At 39.2% G+C, this 20,642-nt stretch overlaps 1 protein-coding gene across 4 annotated transcripts; it reads left to right on the top strand.

Moving 5' to 3' along the window:
• Positions 1-892: 892 nt before the first annotated feature.
• On the top strand, positions 893-15,464 carry LOC102221877 (coatomer subunit zeta-1-like). 4 transcript variants are annotated; one of them, XM_005812970.3, is made up of 10 exons: positions 893-1,000; positions 6,047-6,115; positions 7,026-7,110; positions 7,705-7,796; positions 8,644-8,699; positions 9,485-9,562; positions 9,734-9,785; positions 11,215-11,253; positions 12,892-12,924; positions 14,635-15,464. In XM_005812970.3, exons 1-10 carry the CDS (start codon positions 983-985, stop codon positions 14,680-14,682), a joined length of 570 nt encoding a protein of 189 aa, XP_005813027.1. In that variant the 5' UTR covers positions 893-982; the 3' UTR covers positions 14,683-15,464. The 4 variants fall into 4 exon arrangements, 2 of the variants coding, with proteins under 2 accessions (XP_005813027.1, XP_023205348.1); XR_002754181.1 differs by lacking the exon at positions 12,892-12,924 and adding an exon at positions 10,022-10,130 and having other exon boundaries at positions 897-1,000; XR_002754182.1 differs by lacking the exon at positions 14,635-15,464 and adding an exon at positions 10,022-10,130 and having other exon boundaries at positions 897-1,000; positions 12,892-12,926.
• Positions 15,465-20,642: the final 5,178 nt, after the last annotated feature.

Below are 20,642 nucleotides of genomic sequence, written 5' to 3'. Positions count from 1 at the left end.
TCTTCATTTAGCAGAGTTTCTGATGCACATTATCAAATCTGATGAAAGTTTTTAGAAAAATATTCCTGATATATGAAATTCACTGTCATCACTTTATCAAAGACAGAAAATAGTTCTTGAAAAATGCATGAAAATAAAAGCCGCATAAACTATTGTTGTTTGTTTGTTTTGGTTCAGGATTGAACCCACACAGGTCATGGTCCAGCACACATTCACTCCTAAGGGCAAATAAATAATAAAAAAAAAAAGGTTTTATTGGCTCTAGTGGCCGTTATGTTTTGACAGTGAATTGACAGGAAAGGGGGGAATGAGAGAAGAGGGAAGACAAAGGTCACCAGGCTGGGAATCGTCACAGGTTCGATTCCGCTCTATGTGTGGGTTGTGCTTAACCCCCGCACCACCACAGCACCCCAACCTAAGGGAAAATTTACCATTATGTTTTTGGACTGTGGGGAGGAAGTCAGAGTAGCTGGAAAGAATCCAGAGCATACAAACCCCATGCAGGAAGACCCCAGGCTGGGATTCAAACCCAGACTAGAGTTACATAAAAAAAAGGCTACGTGTTTTTTTTTTTTTTAAGACAAACTGTGAGGCATTCTGTGAGGCAACAGTGTCAACAACTGCAGAATAGAATTGGCATTATACAGAAATTCTAATTAATCTGAAATTAATTTAAATGAATTCTTTAAACACAACCATTGAAAAGACATAAAAATATTTTTTAAAAGCGGATATACACTAAGGAATAAAAATATATTCATTTAGGCCTTCCAACTGAAAAGCAAAAAAAAAAATCAGGAGACACACAGACTTTTATTATGAAAGGCCGGAAGAGAGGCGGAAGAGGCGTGGTCCTGGAGCGTTCTCTGTTCTATTGGTGGTTGTGTGCTCGTGGCTCCAGGTCGGGAGCGCGCGCCGTGTGACAGCTCAGGGCTGTCCACGTCAACACAGAGTGAGCGCAGCGGCGGCGGCGGCGGCAGAGATGGACTCCACGTCCCTGGTGAGCTTCTCCGCTGTTAAATCATCTGCGTTAGTGGACACGGACAGCAGCACTGCAGGCTGCAGTCAGTGTCCGCGGCATGTGTGGTATTAATCTGCTGGCTGTCGGTGGTGGACATTACAGAAGACAGTCTTGAATAAGCCAAGCGGGGGAGTGGACGAAGCTTGGTTGCATATTGTCCATAAGATTTTATTTCTTCCTCAGTTCTGACAGGATCTCACACTAGTCTTTTCAGCTCACCAAGGCCGATTTGATCAGGGCTTTCTCCATAAAACCGCAGTGTCGTTCGATTTATTTTTAATCCTATATTGGTCTAAAAATAGTATCCCTTGCTGGTTGAGAACTTCTCCGGGTGTTAACACCATTAGAATGGACTAGTTGATCCACAGCTGTTTGGTTCTATCTGAGCGCAACAGGACAGGCAGTGGAAGTCATGGCTCGATGTCTCCACGGAGCACTTTTAGAAAACAGTGGCTCCAGACACACACACACACACACCATCACACACACACACAGCGCTGTGCATTTAATCTGGTAACTGTATTTCCAGCGGCTCTGCGTGTTTCAGTGCGTGTGTGGAGCGTGAATGTAGTGACGTGTATTCCAGGGTAGGTGCCACGTCCACCGTTCTGCCTCGCGCACCATTTCTTCAGCTTCACCCAGGTTTCTGGAGCTCATGTCTGTCCTATGAAGCTCCATTTACTGTTCAAACGCTCCGTCCTTCAGAGTGCAGAGCTGCATTATGTGGAACAGTTGGTAAGAAAAGTTCAACCCCAGGAGAAATTCTGGGAAATCGAGTTTTCATTCTTCACGTAACGTTTCCCATTTAATGGTAATCAAAGATAAAGACCTTTAGTCTCAAACCGCTTAATATGATAGAAAACTTACAGTAAGTCAGATTTTTGCCCAATGTGGCTCTTCAGGCTTTTCAGTGGCTTCTCACTACTTCGGGTAAAACCGATACTAATAGTATATAAAATAAATAAATTTGAAAAACCCGTAGATGTAATTTCAATGTTTGTTTTTTTTCCCGTATTTACCTACATTTCTTCAACGAAATGGCAGCGCTGCATAAATAATTTTTTGTGTATGTTTACATTTCTGCCTTTAAGCTGCAAACTGCACGCATAAGTACTGTTCATTTGACAAAATTATGTTTGGTCAGTCATTTATTTGAGGTGCTTGCTAGGTATGTGGTACCGTTTGTAGAGTTACAGTCAAAAATTAACTGCAACAATTTGGTTATCACCGGAAATCTATAAGAGAAAATAAGTAATTCATTTTCCACCAAATAAAATGAATGTAACAGTTTCGAACTGAATATTTAATCATATAGCTAGATATTTAGTTTGAAATATTTAGCTTGAAGCTAAATATTCGGCTCAAAACTAAATATTGAGCTCAGGGCGAAATATACATTTGCAAATTCACCTGCCGATAAACGGAAGTAGACTGTCAAAATAAAAGCCGGGTCTCGGTAATCTCTATATAAACTCCTGGTGGTGAGCTGGCGTTGTTGCTTTAGATCTATTGTAGCGTCTTTATTTCCGTGAAAAGGCCTCGTCCTGTTTAAGCTAAAATGTTGTACAGAAGGAACAAGTGATGACATGAGAAACTTGTCTGTTTGCAAATCCCAGCTTTTATTTTGGTAGTCCACTTACGCTTATCTACAAATAAATTTGCATATCAGTATTTTCGGAGATTGTTTGGTCTGTGCAAGTAGAGAGAGGTTGCAGAATCGCAACTCTACATTGAAACTTCCTCCAGCCGTGTTTTTCTAGTGAGGACGGGTGGTGTGCCACATCACGCTGCCTCCACCGGAAATGATCGACAGAGAGAATTTAGCAAGGTTTTTATCCCACATGCTCAACTCTGCAACCTAAAACATAAATGTATTTTCTTACAATAATAATAACCAAAAATAACCAGACTTTCCAACAGTATAAGATGCTTTGGAAATTCAATTCAAATTCAAAAATAGTTTATGGTGTTAAATGTGCCTTCAGCACATCATCACCTCAAGGAGACAGGGACCCAGTTTTCAGTGTTAATTTGTGAAGTCAAGTCACAATATGTAAAAAAAAAAGTTTATAACAGAGGTTACATAGTTACTTCATTGTGCTACACAATGCAGCTATGTGGCTAAAAAACACATAATAATGTCCCTTTAATTAATGCATACGTGTGTTTGTACGTGATTCCCTGAAGTCACCATATTCATTTTCTGGAATGATTGAATCTGATTCTTGCATTCACTCACACACTAGAATAAAGCCGTGACGACTGTATTGAGTCACTGACTTTGCGGCAGGCCCTCATCCAGAACAAGCACATGGAGACAGAGGAAAGGAATGATCCCATTTTTGCTGGCTGTGTCCCTTACTTCAGCTCCCTGGATTGGATCTGCTCCAGTGTGTGGACGCTTGTTCAGTTGGGTCAGTTGTGATGGAGCTTGGGCTCATCAGTTAGTTTTGTGAATCACATCTGTGACAGAAAATACTCAACCGCTTTCAGATTCTGTTGTGCGCACTCCATTATTCTCCCAACATTTCACTCTGTTTCCACACAAAGTGTCAGATTGTGTTTTCTTACAATACTGTCTCTGAATACTGATGTCCCAACTGCGACATCCCAGTCTGCTCTTCTTACTGTGCCACTGTTGGTCTGTGATTTGTTTGTGGTCACCACTGATTTGAGTAAAGCTCGAACAGGTGCTGCTGGAAGTCATCTAACTTCTGCTTTCTCCCAGGTCTGGTTCCATCTCTTTAGCCTGAACTCTTTGTTTTAGTGTAAAACTCACTACCACAGCCTGGCATCAGACTAATAATGACACAGAATTTTAAAATTAAATTATGTTTTGATTACCAAAAAGAAACTGTAAGGGGAATTTCTTGGAATACATGACTATATTCCATATAATCACGTTATGAATATAACGTGGTTGGACTAAGTGGTTGGAAACTTCAGCAGAATGGATTTTATTGCCAGGCCTGAATGTTAAAGGAAAAAGTCCAGGTCATGTTGGTCATACTATATTAATGTTGGCAGTATGTTGATAATTAGTGTTCATATGTCACTCTGTTTTGTCAAACATCTCTTTGGAGCTAAATAAATAAATCTCTTCTGGAGGCCGATGTAAGCAACAGAAAAGATTTACATTTGACTCCTTGCTGCTACGATTCAGAAGCATTTTGGAGGTAAAGAAAAGCTTCAGTGTTTTATGGAAGATAACAGCCTTCCCCACGTAAAGGAGAAACTGCTCCTTCAGCTGCTGAGGATGAAGCCAGCTGACTGAGTCAGGACACACAGAGTGCTGCATGTTGCTTGCTGGATCTTGGATTAAAGAGTGGGTTGTTGTTGCTTGTTAACATGGTCACAATTTTCTTCTTTTTTTGCCTTTCTGTCACAATTTTACATCTTCAAACTAATTTTATTTTGGATAAAAATAACCAGAGTAAATTCAAAAAGCAGTTTTCAGTCATGATTTCATTCATTAAGTGAAAATAGCTGTGCAAGCCAACCTGACCCTTTGTGACAAAGAAAACCCTCACTTACTGTGATTAAACTCCATTTTTGAGAAAGCCAGGCTCATTTCCAAATCCCCAGGTTCTATTACTACCTCACTGATAGATCATTTGAAGTAGAACCTCTCTAATGGCTGAAGTAGGGATACAAGTCAGTGACATCTGTTAGTATGGAGAGTATTACAAAGTCATTTCTAAGACTTTTGGAGAACCATTTTAGAGCCATTATTCACAATGGGAGAAAACATGCAGCAGTGGTGAACCTTCTAGACAGTCTGGCCAAACGGAGTTACTCCAAGAACCCATCAACGATTCAACCAGCAAGTTGGACAGCAAGCCAGAACAACATCTATGCTCTGCACACCTCACTTGCTTCAGTTAATGCTAGAGTTCATGATTCAAGACAGAAAAAGGAAATGGTAAATGAGTATTCCAGTTGAACACCGTGAACATGGCCTTCAGATGAAGTGCTGTCCTTCTGAACTCGGCTCATTTAAACTCTCTTTGGGTGGAGAGTCCCCCAGCATGGCTGTTCTCTGCTGTGCAGTTTGGATGTAAGAAGCACAGCAGCATTTGAACACTTCAGTGTTTGAGCTGAGTGCAGTGATGTGGCGTTTAGCTGATGATGCTGTTCAGTGTTCAGTACGACTAGAAGAGGGCCACTTTCACAAAGTCTACACCTTGTAAAATCCTGGCTGCTTGATTCTTTCTGCCCTGTCTGCAGGTCAGACTTTGCTCTTGTACACATCTTGTTTTATTATCAGTGTCAGAACATCCCACCTGCTCCAAGTTGTAAATATAACTTCATTTTAGGTCACTCAACACCACCTTTTACTAATGTACGTCAGATTTAGTGCTTTTCTAATGCGAGGCCCTGAATATGATGGAGGTGAGGCTCAACGGATCCGTCATCTCTCTGCTGCTTTGACACTGTGGCTGAGTTTCTGGTCTAAGTTCTGTGATACACTCTGACTGTGAATCTCTGCTAGTCAGTGCATAACAGAACTTTGTCCCGTTCCTGAAGACTCTTCAGTAGGACAGCCCTATAAATGATTTATTATGGAATGTCACTTTTCCTTGACCAGAAACAGATAAAAAAAAACTAGTTTGAAGCTCAAGCTGGAATGGATCCGACTGCATTAAGAACCTAAATGTGATGGCTTCACCAGGGGAGAGAAGAGATGACAGATGTCTGTCAGTAGCGTTAGCCTGTAGATGAATAACAGACAGTTCAGAGCCGAGTATTAACTTCATCCAGATGAATAACAGAGGCAGAACCTGAGACCTGAGAGGAGGCTGATGGCTGTAGATGCTCTGAGAACCAGCTAACTGGTTCTCAGAGCATCTACCAAATAAAAATTTGTTTGATCTCTAATGAAAAAGACAAGCGTTGCCTGGTTAGGAAAGGTCTAATTCACAACAAGGCCAGGTGTGAAATAAACGTAGCTGGAGAGCTAACATAATGTAGCATCAGGAAAACTGAGCACCTCTAAGTTAAACCTCCTCTTGTGTGTTGTTGCAGGAACCCTCTCTTTATACAGTGAAAGCTGTTTTTATTCTTGATAATGATGGCAACAGACTTCTGTCCAAGGTAAGGCTTAAAGTATTTCATTAGATTTTATTTTACTTAGTAAAAAATATTTCCTTAACATGTAAATATTGTTAGTTTATCCCTTCACAACCATTCCACCTCCAAAAGATAAAAAAGCATCACTTTGAACAGGTTGATGGAGATGCCTGGGTCTGATATGAACACTGAACTGATTTTCTGACCTATCAGAGTTTCAACGCTGGAAAAACCCAAACCCTGCAGATGGAAGCAGGTCCGGGTGAATGTGTGTCAGTGTTCGAAAAACTGCTGTTGAGTAGTTATTGTTCCTCTAATGAAAAGTTGTGACCCAGTGCTTAATTCATTTTGCAGCACTATGAGATTTTCGACAATTTTAGATTAATATATTTTCATATTTGGTGTTTCCAATATTATTTAATGCACTTTAAATAGTCCTCATGTTCAACCCAAATGTCACTTTCATTATTATAGAATATACATTTATTATAATATAAAACTGCCATTTTAGAAAACGGCACAAACATGCTTTTGATTATCATAATTATAGATGAATTGTAAAAATGAAGTAGGAAAAATGTTAAACTTTTAATAGAAATCAGAACCTAGAAGTTAAGTGGTTGATATAAAAAGAAAGAAAAAAGAGAGAGAAAAGAAGACCCAAACAAGTGTCTGCTGTTGAAGAGCCGTACAGCCAATAATCGATCTACAACATGGCTGCCATGTTCCTCACCTGCAGTGAAATAATAAAGACGCCACTGAGCTCTGATTCATACTTTGATGGGGATCTCACATTGCAAATCACTAATACATTTTATTGTCAAAATAGAGTTATTGAAAACCTAAAAATTGATTGATACAATCAATTACTGACTAATTGATTGATTTGGTGCCAACACCGTTTTATCCTGTGATGTGTGTCGCTCTGTTGTAGTACTACGACCCCGAGCTTTACCCCACCATGAAGGAGCAGAAGAACTTTGAGAATAATGTCTTCAGCAAAACACACAAAGCAGACAGTAAGTTTCTTTATTTTTGCATCTTGTGTTGTAACTTTACACCTCACACCTTCGTAGCCTTAAGTCCTGCTGTACAGAGGATTCACACACATCTCCAGTGTCAGCTGTGGAGTGTTCTGCTGCTGGTAGCCTGAAGCAGTTTGCTGGTACCTGCCGTGGAGCTGGTACCTGCCAGCTGGACCGTGTTTGTGACTCTGAGCTGTTGAATGACCCTTAGGAAGTGAAGCTGTTTGGCTTTGGGAGTGTTTAAGCAGGTTGAGTAGATGTTCAGAGAAACCTGATCTCCCTCTGCAGTGGGTTTTAGAGAATTCACAGCGTTGTTACCTGATCTCCACTTGCTCCCCTGTCCCCAACCCAGCATGCCACCCTTTGTTCCAAACTCCTCCCATCCTCCTTTCTGCAGGCTTGTTTTCACCTTTATCTCCTGCTCTCTCCTCCTTTCTGTAGCTCCACCCATCCATTCATTCCTTTTCTCCTAGTTTCTCTGATGCTTTCATTTCATTCTCCTATCACGTCTCCTTCCTTGTATCAAAGTTTTGATTTAAAGAATAAGTCCTGAATCACGCCGACTCATCCCTTTCTGTGTATTTGTAGATGAGATAGCGTTCCTGGAGGGGATGACCATCGTGTATAAGAGCAGTATAGATCTTTTTTTCTACGTGGTGGGAAGTGCTCAGGAAAATGAGGTACAGTGATTTTAGCTTTTATAGGAACATGCTATATAAGTGTCTTTTTTAAATTCTTCTTTTTCCTGGATGGAATGATTATACAAAATACAACATCAATGAGTTCTAATAAGTGTCAATATTCTACCTATATGCTCAGATATATTCAAAAATTCACCAAAATATTAGGTCATCCTTCTCTAAGTAGTAAAATCTACAGCATCTTTAATCTTTAAAACATCTGTTAACACCTGGTTAGAGATCTTAAGAAAAAGGCAGGTGATATTTTTTCTTTACCAGAATATAAAAGATATGTTTGAGATCACTGATTAGACGGACTGATACTCAGAACTACTGGAAAATCCAAAGAACTCTGAAGATCTGAGAACTGTAGATGTACACAATCTTTAAGTCTTGTGAAACTACTTCTTCATTTCTGCAGATTCCAAAATCTTTGTTTCAAACAATCAAACATAGGTTATTCATTTAGCTATTTGGACGAGTCATCACTTTGCCCAGGTCTGGCAGAAGGACACTGAACTGTATGAACATTTCTGAGCTTGTAGAGCGGGTATAATTTTAGTCATTGCCCATTAATATTTACAGTTTACTTCTTCTTTGAAAAAATTATATTTATTGTTTTATTATTTCTCTCTAGAAACATAACAATTCAAATAAATCACCAGAAGGTGTAAAAGAGCGCCATGATGAGCAGAACTGTCAGAATATCGTCTCATCACAAGATGAGACGATGATTGTTGGGATTTTCTCTTGCTACATTTTAGCCTTTGGGCTTTTGAAAGAAAACAGTTTTGTGTGAAAATCAGTGACTAGTATTTTATTTAATATTTTCCTTTTCTGTTGGCAGCTGATGCTGATGTCTGTGTTGAACTGTCTGTTTGACTCCGTCAGTCACATCCTGAGGTAATTTTTTTTTATCTTTCTCAAATTCCTTTTGAAAATGAGGACAATTTTAGTATATAAATGATGTAGCAGGAACAAACCTTTCCTAGATGTCAATCTGAAAAGGATACTACAAAAACCAAAGCTGCTCTCAAAGGAAAAAGATTTGTGGATATGTGTAAAGGAGCTGGATTTTTGATGCATTAAATATAGATCATTTCTAATTAGTATACAAGAATGTTTGTAAATAAATAAACCAGGAAAAGCTAGCAGTGAGTGTAGAAAGTGTGCTGAAATGACCCAGCAGAAGAACAGTTGTTATTTGTGATGTAGTTTATCGATTTCTGCTCTTTTATTGTTCCTCTTTCACTTTTTTGTTCTTTCTTGTTCAGTGACCTTGAGTGATTTGTAAGGTGCTTTCAAATAAAATGTATTATTATTTATTATTTGTTTTATGTATTTACTGCTGGGTCTTATGTGTACTATGCATTAAAACCTGACAAGGCCTGCATGGCCTCAAACATGAACAGACATTTGCAGCAACAGCAATGTTAGGATTATTCAATTCATATACTGTAACTTTATCTGCTCCTGAGGGGCCATTTTAAGGCACCAGAGTTGTACAATTAGACTAAAAAGTGATAGCTCAGACAATAGAATTTATAAAATATAATATAACAGCAATATCCTGGAACAGTATTCATATCTTGGTCGTCTCTTCTGTAGTGTTGACTCCGTCTCTGTTTTGGTGGTCTTCATTACAAACTGGCAAGCATGAAGTACTAACAGTGGCTTCTGTGCTGCAGAAAGAACGTGGAGCGGAGGTGTTTACTGGACAACATGGAGGGAGTCTTCCTCGTCGTGGACGAGATCATTGATGGGGGGTAAGGAAACGTTCGCTCAATCGTCACTTTAGCTTTTGAGAAAGTCTTGTTATTGTTATTGTTATTTCTCAAAACTTTGTATTCCTATTAGCTTTATTCTGTTGAATGATGAACAGTCATTCTGTTTGACTCCAACCCTCTCCTGATTGGTTGTTTATCTTCTGTTGCCAGGGTGATTTTGGAAAGTGATTCCCAACAAGTCTTACAGAAGGTCAACTACAGGGTAGGAAGGCTATAAGTCATTGTAATTTACAATCATATTCATTTCAATGTTTTTCACTATTAGGTGATCAAATGGAACAGGAAGCACATTAACCGTCTAAAATCCCAGCAGCTGTTTAGCTTGTTTCAAAGAACTTTTCTATGATTGGCTAAAGTTTGCTACAGTGTTTTCGGTGGCATCTTGTTTACCTTTGTGTCTCTCCTTCTCCCTGTCTCTCCTGTTGTGATTGGTGTCAGCTTATGTCTGAACCAGCCTATGGCTTCGTCCTGTTTGATTACATCACCGGTAACCTAGAGGCACAGACAGACAGGAGCCAGCTGCTGTAGACAGTCAGACAGACCCGGGGTGAGAGAGACTGACAGACTGAGAGTGAGAGGAAGACAGTTTGGGGATGGAAGGGCTTTAGAAATAACAAGATTCTGTGAATGCATGTTGAGAGCATGCAGACTGACCCTCTGATTGACCTTGGTCAAAGTTTTTAAGTTTTGTTAATTAATAACTGGCACAGTCAACCATCCATCTAATAATGATGCTTCTGGACTGACTGACTGAATGGGAGAGAGAGTTTTCTTACCCCACAGGCAAACCATTAACATGTTAAAACTAGACTAAAGTGTTACTGGTTTCCAGTATGGGAAATTGCTGTTACTAGTTGTGTTTCCATTAACCATAAAATTGTGCAAATAGAAATTACAAAAAAACATTTATTTTGAAAAGACTCGCATTTTTCTATTGAAATGTTGTTGCTCTACCATAAGTTGTATCAAAATAGACATATTTTTCCAAATTGCAATGGAAACACTTTATTCACATCACACAAGTCATATGATCAACAGCCAGATGTTACTACTGGAGAAACGACAAAGAAGACAACAGGAAATGGTGTTTGTATTTTGGACATTGTGCAGCTGGCTCCACCAGAGCTCCACAGCATCACAGTTCATAAAAAATTGTGTGTCATCCCAACAGGTTGAATCCATAACCATTATGTAAAATCATAGACTACAGTTCCCATAAACGCTGCATACGTAGCCACTACCAAGCAGGCTTATTGCTCCGACACCTGAATAAAGCCCAGACGTCTTCTCTGTTTGGCTGATAGGTGATGAGTGCTATAGCACAATGGCTCCGTTCTAAATATGTCTCATGTAACTGTTGACATCAGCTGCTACCAAAAAATTTTTATGACTTATCCTGTGAACAAGCTTATTCAGGTTATTTTAATTTAATCTCTTATTTAATGGAAACGCTGCATTTGTGAAATTGTGTTTTTTCAACATTAGCAGAATAGACAAACATTTGCACACATTTGTAATGGAAACGCAGCTACACATGGAATGGTGCCTGTGCTGCTTTGCGTCGGCGCTGTGTGCCTGAAGAGTTGCTTCTGCACTTTCCTTCATTGACATGTGAATGTTTTCTTTTCCAGGCTGATGACAACCCATTAACTGAACAAAGTGTGGCTCAGGTAACTCACACCGACCACCAGGCAGCATTACTGCAGCTCCACCTCAGATTAGACAATATGAAAGAGAATATAATATCTGATATTGTTTAACATTGTTATTGCATCACACATGCAGTAGGTGTCAATGTAACTGTGCCCATCCCCAGCAGCCATTAGGTGAGAGTTTGGGTAACATCATGAACAGGTCCATGAACTTCTCAGAGACACACAGAATAAATAACCTTCACACACACTCATAATGAAAGATCGGTTTAAGCTACAATTTAATTCGACACCTGCTAAGGTTAAGCAGTGGCACTGACAGACAGACAGACATTCTGACCAGCTTTTGTCAGCTTGACTCCCAGTATTATTGTATACAGAGTAAAGCAGCAAAAATGGCAAATATTCTACAAAATAATACATTTTATTTGAAAATTTCTACTTTATATAGGAATGTTTTAAGTCCATACCAGAATAATAAATACATGGTATGGAGAACAGTACTATAACTTTAATGATCTATAAATAAGTTATGATGTTTTAGCACTATGGATCATTGCTGCTGCTCTGTTTCATGTTGAAGCACCTCGATCATGTTAAGCATTTCTCTTTTAAAATTCTTATGTAAATATTGGAAAGTCTTTTTGTTTTTCATTTCATCTCACTGGAGTCTCTTTCCTTCCCATGAGTACCACTCACTGACTTTGGTTAAACTCTGAAACAGACCAGAGGTTTGACGGATTTCTCATTCTGTTTATTTTTGAGGAAATTTCAATCACTGATTTGAGGACAGAAAGTCCACTTTGTTTACTGATAGAATAAAGATACTGAGACGATTCTGCCTCAGAGTTTCTTTCCTTGATCCGAGTTAAATGTCTTTAGTCAAATAAATTATTACAGGAAAAATACAAGCTCCAGCCAATTTGCTGTCCATGTCAGCTTCAAAGGAAATGATGTTGAGGAGGAGTATGTCATCATACACTGATGACAATTCAGTAATGGACTCCAGAAATGTACCAATAATTTTTGAATACCTGAGTCTCACCAAACTATCATAACATCTGCCTCATTTTACAGTCATGACATAATGACAGTTTTAACAAATATGCAAAAAACACATTTTTATAAAAGTTACCTATTGCAACCCTAAGAAGATTAATTACTCCCTAATATAATATTCACTGTATTTATTATTTATAGTTCTATATTTAGGTTACCATTAAACTCTTCTTTGACGTTTCAACATGTACACAGACTAACAACCTCACATCTAGTCAGAGAAATGCTGCCCTTATAAAATCTTTTTCTTTGATGCCATCAACAGCATGAAACACAACCGTATTCATCAGTCATGGATTACACTCACAATGAAATCTTGTGACTTTGCGTTTCTTGCTCCAACAGACGGCACATTCCCTTAGCATCATGCTAACTCTTTAACAGCTCAAGCAGGCTCCACTGTGAATGCTTGTTATAGAAAAATAGTTTTTGTTCTTGCTTAATAACTGCAGCTCTCGAAAACTAATATTCTCTCCTGATTTCTTATGTTTCAATCCACTTTAGCATGACATTTGTTTTTACTTGTGATGATCTGTGTATTTCTACAATGTGTGTACATGCTTTCTAAGTTTCTGTTTCCTGCTTTAACCTTAACAGCACCTAACAGAGAAGCTGGCACTGACCACTAACGTAAGTGTGATGACTTTACACCATCCCAGTTCTGTTTCAGTCAGAGCTCCAGGCTTCGGCCCTCTTTACCAACCCTTTAAATATTTCACTAAGCTTAATATTTGGCATCTTTCTCTTTGGTTTTTCAAGTGGTTTCAATCTCCAAGCTTCATATAATACAGTGGCTCTAAAAAGCCTACACCTTGTTAAAATGCCACTCTGTGATTTAATAACACACCACAATAAACCATTTCAGAACCTAATGTTGTGTTATTTCTGTGCAGTTTAGTAGAAAAGTAAATCAATCTGTTAGAGGAACAAAAAATGGGAATACTCTTCATATTAGCACCTTGTGATTTAATTTCAGCATCCAGTCTTCTATGGCTTGACAATATTTCCTACTCTACCATGTAAAGGTTCTCCTGTTCTACTTGATGCTGAGGAAATCGGCTCTACACAGCTTTCTGCAGGTCACTCTGTAGACCTTCTGTTGAATTTAATTCTGCAAGGTCCAAAACGTGCTTTTCACCTGGGAAGTGACTCTTTTGTTGATTGAGATTTATCATTGATTATGCTGCTGGAAAAAAGATCCTTTTATCATATGCTGTTGAACAGACAGCTGAAGGTCTTGGGCCAAAACTGACTGATATTTGGAACTTTGACAAATATTTCAACTCTGTCTAAGTGACCCAAAAGCAGAAGAATATAGAATTCTGTTGAATTCTGTTGAAGTGTGCAGCATGGCAGATTAGATGTGGAAAGTTTAGAAGTAATTTGTAAAGGGGATTATTTTACAGCACATGCCCTGATACTTTAACAAGATTAAACACTTCTGACAGCCATTGTAGTGGACAAAATTGAAATCAATCATAAAATATTTGTAGTTTTCATGTAAAGGCAAATAAGTCTTTGGTATCTCATTGATTATTCTTTGTCATGGTAACAAGTAATCTTTAATATCATTGCAGTTCTGCATCTATTACTAACAGCAGCAACAGTGAAGTTGTTAAATTACTGTAGTGGCCCAGAGTTAGAGGGCCATAGGGACCCTGGGGGCCATGGCAAATATTCTACAGAAATATGGGGACCATGACCCTCTGGTTCCCATGGGGATCCAAAGGGCCATGGATACTCTGAGGAACCTTAGGGTCATGGGGGTCATAAGGACCCTGGTGGCCATGAGGGCCATGGGACCTGAACCATGAGCCAACAGACAGGCCACTGGTCTGTTACTCACACACTCCTTACATCTTAATCTATGCATAAACACACAGGTCTGACTGTGTTTCACTGCTTGTTGCCTTATAGTGGTAACACTTTGCGCCCCCTGCTGGCAAAGCATAGAACAACATTTAAACTAATGATTGTCTATGCAAAGATTGTTTAAATATTTACTGCAGTTAAATGGAAGAATGAGTATTGCAGTTATTTAGACAGCAGCCTGTGCCAGAGTGTGATTGGATGTTTGGTGTTTTGGATCTTGCTGACTTCCTCCTGTAATCACGTCTCTGCCTCAGAATGCCTCCGCTCAGATGAAGATGGGAAAAAGTGTTAAGCAGAAATACCAGAAATGATTGTACTCTAAATCCAATACCTCTTCGTGTTTGTTCTGAAGTGAAGGCATGACACTACAAAAGTCCCAAACAGTTTGCCTGACCTCTTATGGTGGGATTGTGGTACTGCATCACTCAGTCTCATTTTAATCATCTCCCTTTCTGTTCTTCTTTTTAGGTTTTGCAGTCAGCTAAGGAGCAGATAAAATGGTCCATACTAAAATGACCTTGGAAGAAAAAAAGACAAAATGACTGATCGGTAAAAAAAAAGTAAATATTTTCTGTCTCTAAGCTATTTTTGTAGGTCCATTTGGACAGGCCATCAGCTGGCCTATCAGGAGCCAGGAAAGCATTTCTTCTGGTCTGTCTGTATGATGGCAGTTTGTTACTTTTTGTGTGAAGTGTATTTAATGCTTTACTTTATTGTATTCTGTTTACATGTGATGGTAGTAATGTAGACATGCGCATGGTTTGTAGCAAGCCAAATGGTGCTGTTGGTTATAAAGGGACAACCAGGAACAGAACCACCGCCTGGCAGTTCAGCATAAGGGTTCCAAACAGTAAAGACAAAATATTAAATAGAATTTTCAGTTACAAACTAAAGAATATTACATATGCAGTGAGGTTTTCTGTTTTGTTTGTTTTATCCACTGTCACATAAGCATGTCCACTGTAAATAGTTTTAGAGTCAGTATATTTGTCTTTCTATGGATAATCGGAAATACTGGGGATTAATAAACACAATGGCAACACACACATTCTGAATTGTCCTTCAACGTTGTTTTGTTTGAACATATTTAAAACTAAAATACTGAACTGTCCCAGATGAGTTGGACTGTAGTGAACATTGCTCCAGTATCCTCTTTCAACAAGAGCGACTTTTCATAAAAACACAAAACACAGTTTATGAGCGATTCTCTACTATAACATTTAATAACTAAGTCTGCTGATAGGTTGCTTAGGAGTCGACACGCACAGATGCACTGAATTAAAGATGCAAAACTGAAATGTCTCTTCTTTTTTTATTGGTGTTTAAATAGATTTTTGATGTCAAGAAGTAAATAAAGAAGGTAAACCTAAAATGTGTACAAAGTGATACAAAGAATGTGTGTTTTACCTTTACAGTGAGAAGTCAAGATGTTCATAGATACTAAATATTTTCATAGCTGGAAGTGGAAAAATGCCACACTTGTTTTGGGGAGGATGTTACTGAAGCAAAATGATTTCATCTGGTGATACTAATAATCATGATTATACTGGTGTTATTCTCCTCACTTTCTCTTTTGATTATTACCCATTATTATGGGCTTTTTTAGGACAGTATGGGGAAACTTCAGGAAATCTGGAAAAAACAAACTCAAGAGCAGAACATGTGACAACTCTCAGCCAATCAAATTCCAAATCTTAAGAAACTATATGAATAATTATGAGCAGTAAGGACCAATTAAAATCAGGGGGTTCGGTCATGAATGTCATTGGCTAAAGTCATGTAATGCCAGTCAGCACGTGACAGAGGTCCTCCAGCCAATAATCATGCTTCCGTTTCACAGTGATCTGATTGGCTGGATGTGTCTCCCTCCCAAAAATGATCCCACAAGCAGAAATAATCAGACTATTAATTCCTTGTTATTTTTGTTAGGTATAGTTTAAAACTGGAAGAAAAGCCTTGTACAGATCAAAACATAACAGGGTAAATAACACTGTTTCAAAGTAGTTTCTTCTGTTCAGAAACAGAACTGCCCTCTCTTTTATCTAAGATAAAATCTATTGCAACCTTAATCTATCAGGCTTAACTGGTCACAATCACTGCCTGAAATGGAAGAAATTAGGGTCGTAGTCCCATTAATGCCATACACATACATACGGGATGAAACATGGGCAAAGGTTTTTATATGTATCTATTGATCTATAGATCCAAAATTTTATTGTACAAAAATGGCAAAGAAAAAACATCAAAAACCAGTCAAATCCAAGTTAAAATAATCATGAAGACACTTTTAACTTTAAGCTTCATGGTGTTAGCATACCATCGATAGGAAAGAATAACACTGATAAAATAACAAACAGTCCTTAAAAACATAAGAAAAGTTATAAATTCCTTTAGACTTAAGATTTTAATAAGCTTACACTGTTGTTCTTTTCTTCTGTGAAATATATTTATCCTCAGTGTCAGGCTGAATAAGCCTGAGGCCACTGTTTGTTGATACAGTGGCCTCAACAAACCCATCCCACTGTATCACACACCCTTTTTCCATTTTTTTTTCTCCAAAGAGTTTTTGCTAGTGGCTCGTATTTTTTTGTACAGTAGGCAGACAGGAAGAGGGGGGAAGACATGCGGCAAAGGTCATCGGGACCGGGAGTCGAACCCGCGACGTCCGAGTCGAGGACTAAGGCCTCCAAACGTGGGGTGTGCTAACCCCCTGCGCCACCACAGCACGCCCCATCACATTTTTTTGACACTAAGACAATCCAGGGTATGAGATGGCAATAGCAGTTCAGGGAGAACAAAGTCGGTGTTCTCTCTGAGCTGCTATGGAGCTCTCATAGATGATCTGTCTCATATTATGCTGTCACAACATGGTCAGTTTGAACAAATATGTAAAAATAAATAAATAAATACATTTTTGTAAAAGTTGCATACTGCAGCTTCAAAAAATCTGATATCTGTTACCTGTATGGGTCTCCTCTCTAAGGGAAGTGCCTGGAAAACCTTGAATCGTTCTAATGCAGAGGAGCAGCAGCTTTCTGCTGTTCTATTCTATTCTATTCTAAACTCCTCCCAGATGGCAGATCTAACCTGTAAGGCTGAGCCCAGCTACACTATAGAGTAAACTCTTCTCAGCCACACAATATGGGATTCTGTTCTTCCAGTCATGATCTGTGTATCATGACCATAAAAAAGCCAGTTTAAGAATTGTCGATGCTTCTGCTATACCACTAAGAGCTGCTAATGAAGATGAAAAACTTCAGAGAATGATGCTGAAGGTTGAAGAAGTGTAGATACTTTGTTGACTACATGGTAAGATGTTCGTCATTCCCATCATCTTCATCATCCTTTCTGGTCCAGTTGTCACCAGATCTGGGTCCAGCTGCACTTCTTCCTGTCCAGCTGTCATTTCATGTTGTTCTCTCATCAAAAACAATCCTGGAGTGTTGCCTTGATTCATGCATGTTTGAGAAATCCTTCAATCTCCATGGCAACCATTCAGCTGTTCAAAATGCCTGGGTGGACTTAGCACCGCCTTCGAGACTCAGCTTCTCTTTCCTTTCAATAGCCATCTCTATCTACAATAACTCTTTGAACAATTTTGAATTAATCTGAGTTACCACAATATTTAATTTCCTCCTGGGATCAATAAAGTACTTTTGAATTTGAATTTTCTGAATGCAGAGTTTCAGAAAGAGCAGGAGTTTTTAAAGAAACAGAGGTACAATTTCAAGGCATTAAATTACAAAGTAAAATTTGTTTGAAGTCATATTTGATATATATAACGTTTTTATAACAGCTGAAGTCATAATTACTTGATTATGCTGTAAAATGGCACTATGGGCCTGAACATACAGAATGCTGCAATAAATATACAGAAACAAACAAATATTTTCAGAAGCTTCAGAGGGAGGAACACAGCAGCTCCCAGTCAACCATCATCCACTTCATTCTGTTGGACAGGAAGTCCTCTGGTTTCATCAAACAGTCACAATCACGCCCCCTGCTGTTATGCAGTCAGGCTCAGTTCCATTGGCCGCTGGCTCGATTTTAATGCAGCAGCTGATTGGCTAGTGTGGTGACAGTGATGGATGGGTGTACTAGTGATTGGTTCATTTCACTGTGATGTCACCAGCTGTGGGCTGGCAGTAGGAGAAAGAGACGGTCAGTGTGTGTTCATGCAGAATACTGCGTCAGAACAAGTAGGAGGGATAAAAAAAGATAAAGGGACCTTACACACACACAGGAGAGAGAGGAAACAGAAGTGACTGGGTGGAGCCAACTCTCTCTCTCACTCTCTCTCTCTTTTGCTCTCTCTTACTCTCTCTCTCTTTCATGTATCTATCATGGGTCCTTCAAGTATACACTTAGCCATGTTCCATACTGTTTTTTGGTTGTTTGCTTTTTATAAACTAAAACTGTGCAGAGGATCAGGTTCAGACATGTTTGTATCTTTTTCGTCTGATTCTGTTATATAGAGATCATTACTGCTGGATTCTCCCCTTCATTGAAGTAACCTCCTAACTCTCAATTTGCTGCCCTCATTCTGGCAGAACTTTCTGCCAAACCAACCCAGGATAACATCAGACATTATTTAACAATGCAAACACAGTGTCAAGGCTGATTAAATGCTTTGTAAACTCTGTTTTGAATGATTGTCCTGCCTTCACTGCTGTAATATAAACTTCTTTCCAAAAGCAATATTGTAACCTCACAGAGACGTTTCAGCTTTTCATTAAGCTCCTCTTTGCTCAGCCAAACGATCTGCCTGCAAAGTCTCACCTTTAATTTCATGTGGAAATGTAATTATATTATTCTTGTACAGCGGGCTCCAGCTGGAACCCTGCCTGTAAAAATTAATTAGCATCTTCAATGTGCCAAGTCCCTGACAACACGAGGAGTCCAGTGACGGAGACAGCTGCAGCCTCCAGAACCCCCCAAAAACCCCAGAACTCTCCAGAACCTAACCTTCCAAAACCCCACAGATCCCCACCAAACACTCCAGAACCTGCAGAATCCTCCAGAACCTCCAAGAATGATATTAACTTTGCTGAATTTTCATTAGGATTATTTCTTGACTGGAATCAGAAGCTTTCTTCAGAAAGAAAACCTTATAAAAAAAAATGTAAGCATATTGTCTTGTCTTTTGATAGAAGGAGAACTGCTATGTTTTCTTTTAATTAATACCTGATGTTCTGCTTTGTGGTGAGATTATTAAAAGTTCAGCTCAGCCTAAAATACTTTACATTAAAAACGTTCAGGTACAGGGTGCTGCGGTGTAGAAGGGTTTGAGCGCTTAGTCGTCAGCGCAGATTTGAGTCCGATGACATTTGCTGCATGTCTTCTCTCTGTCACAACCCTTTGTTGTCTAATGACAGAAAAGAGAAGAAACAACATTAAGACACTCAGTGAAACCTTTTAATGTCAGCAGGAAAATCAAGAATATATAGAAACGGTAAAAATGTTTCAGGATGGGACAACAGAATGTGTGTCTGAAAGGCTGGGTTGTCACCAGTCAGAGTTAAGCACCACACACAGCTAGAACCCTGACTGTAGAAACTAAACCCACTGAGCCCCATCAGGGAGCTCCACCCAGACCCCAGCTCCAATCAGTCTTCATTCACAGCGTGGCCTCTGTAGGGCTGGACTGGGTGGCTCATTTCTAAACAAACATCAACTGAAGGAACATAATGCAGGCCTTGGTCGAAGCAAACCGAGGAGCTGCTCATGCCAACATCTGGCTGAAGTTCATCTCTGTTCCAAAGCAAACAACAGAGGCTCAGGCACATATTGTCATATAATAAATGTATAACATAATTCTTGGGATCCTCAGCTTCATACTCAGTCTATTGCACTCGACACGGCACCAGTGTTTGTGCTTTCTAAAGAAAGACACAATCTACTTTCTGTTTCACTTTGTTTAATTTAAATGTAATTATACCTTATTCTTACATAATGCTTCTAATAGACAGTCATGGAGGAAACCTGTACTTTATAAATCTGAGGACTTTACATTGACTTCCCTTCATTTATTTTAAGGTTTTATTAGCTCTAGTGCCCTTTATCTGATAGTTAATTGACAGGAAAGTGGGTAATGAGAGAAGGGGGAGACATGCGGCAAAGGTCGCCAGGCCCGGAATCGAACCTGCGACAGCCGCGTCGAGGACTAAGGCCTCCATATGTGGGTTGTGCTTTACCCCGGCGCCACCACAGCACATCCCTTCCCTTCATTTTTAATTCATTTCCACAACCTAACCTAACCATTACCAGTACATGCCTGGGCGGCAGAGGGTCTTCACAACGACAAGCACATGCAGAGGGTGGGGGGGGTGGCGATGGGGGCTTGATCCTTGATGCCCCTAGTGTCCTTTTTGATTTTTTTTTTTTATCTTTTTTTATTTGTATGCTGTATGTCAGAAGGCCTGCTTGTGCCCCTCAACAATATATATATATATACAAGTTAATTTTTTTGCAAAAAA

The sequence above is a fragment of the Xiphophorus maculatus genome, chromosome 16, assembly GCF_002775205.1.
Source record: "Xiphophorus maculatus strain JP 163 A chromosome 16, X_maculatus-5.0-male, whole genome shotgun sequence".
NCBI lineage: Eukaryota > Metazoa > Chordata > Actinopteri > Cyprinodontiformes > Poeciliidae > Xiphophorus > Xiphophorus maculatus.
This window is presented reverse-complemented; position numbering and strand designations above follow the sequence as displayed.

Coding starts and splice junctions, on each gene's coding strand:
- LOC102221877 (XM_005812970.3), top strand. Junction 7,111..7,704: donor CAAAACACACAAAGCAGACA/GTAAGTTTCTTT, acceptor GTGTATTTGTAG/ATGAGATAGCGTTCCTGGAG. Junction 7,797..8,643: donor GAAGTGCTCAGGAAAATGAG/GTACAGTGATTT, acceptor TTCTGTTGGCAG/CTGATGCTGATGTCTGTGTT.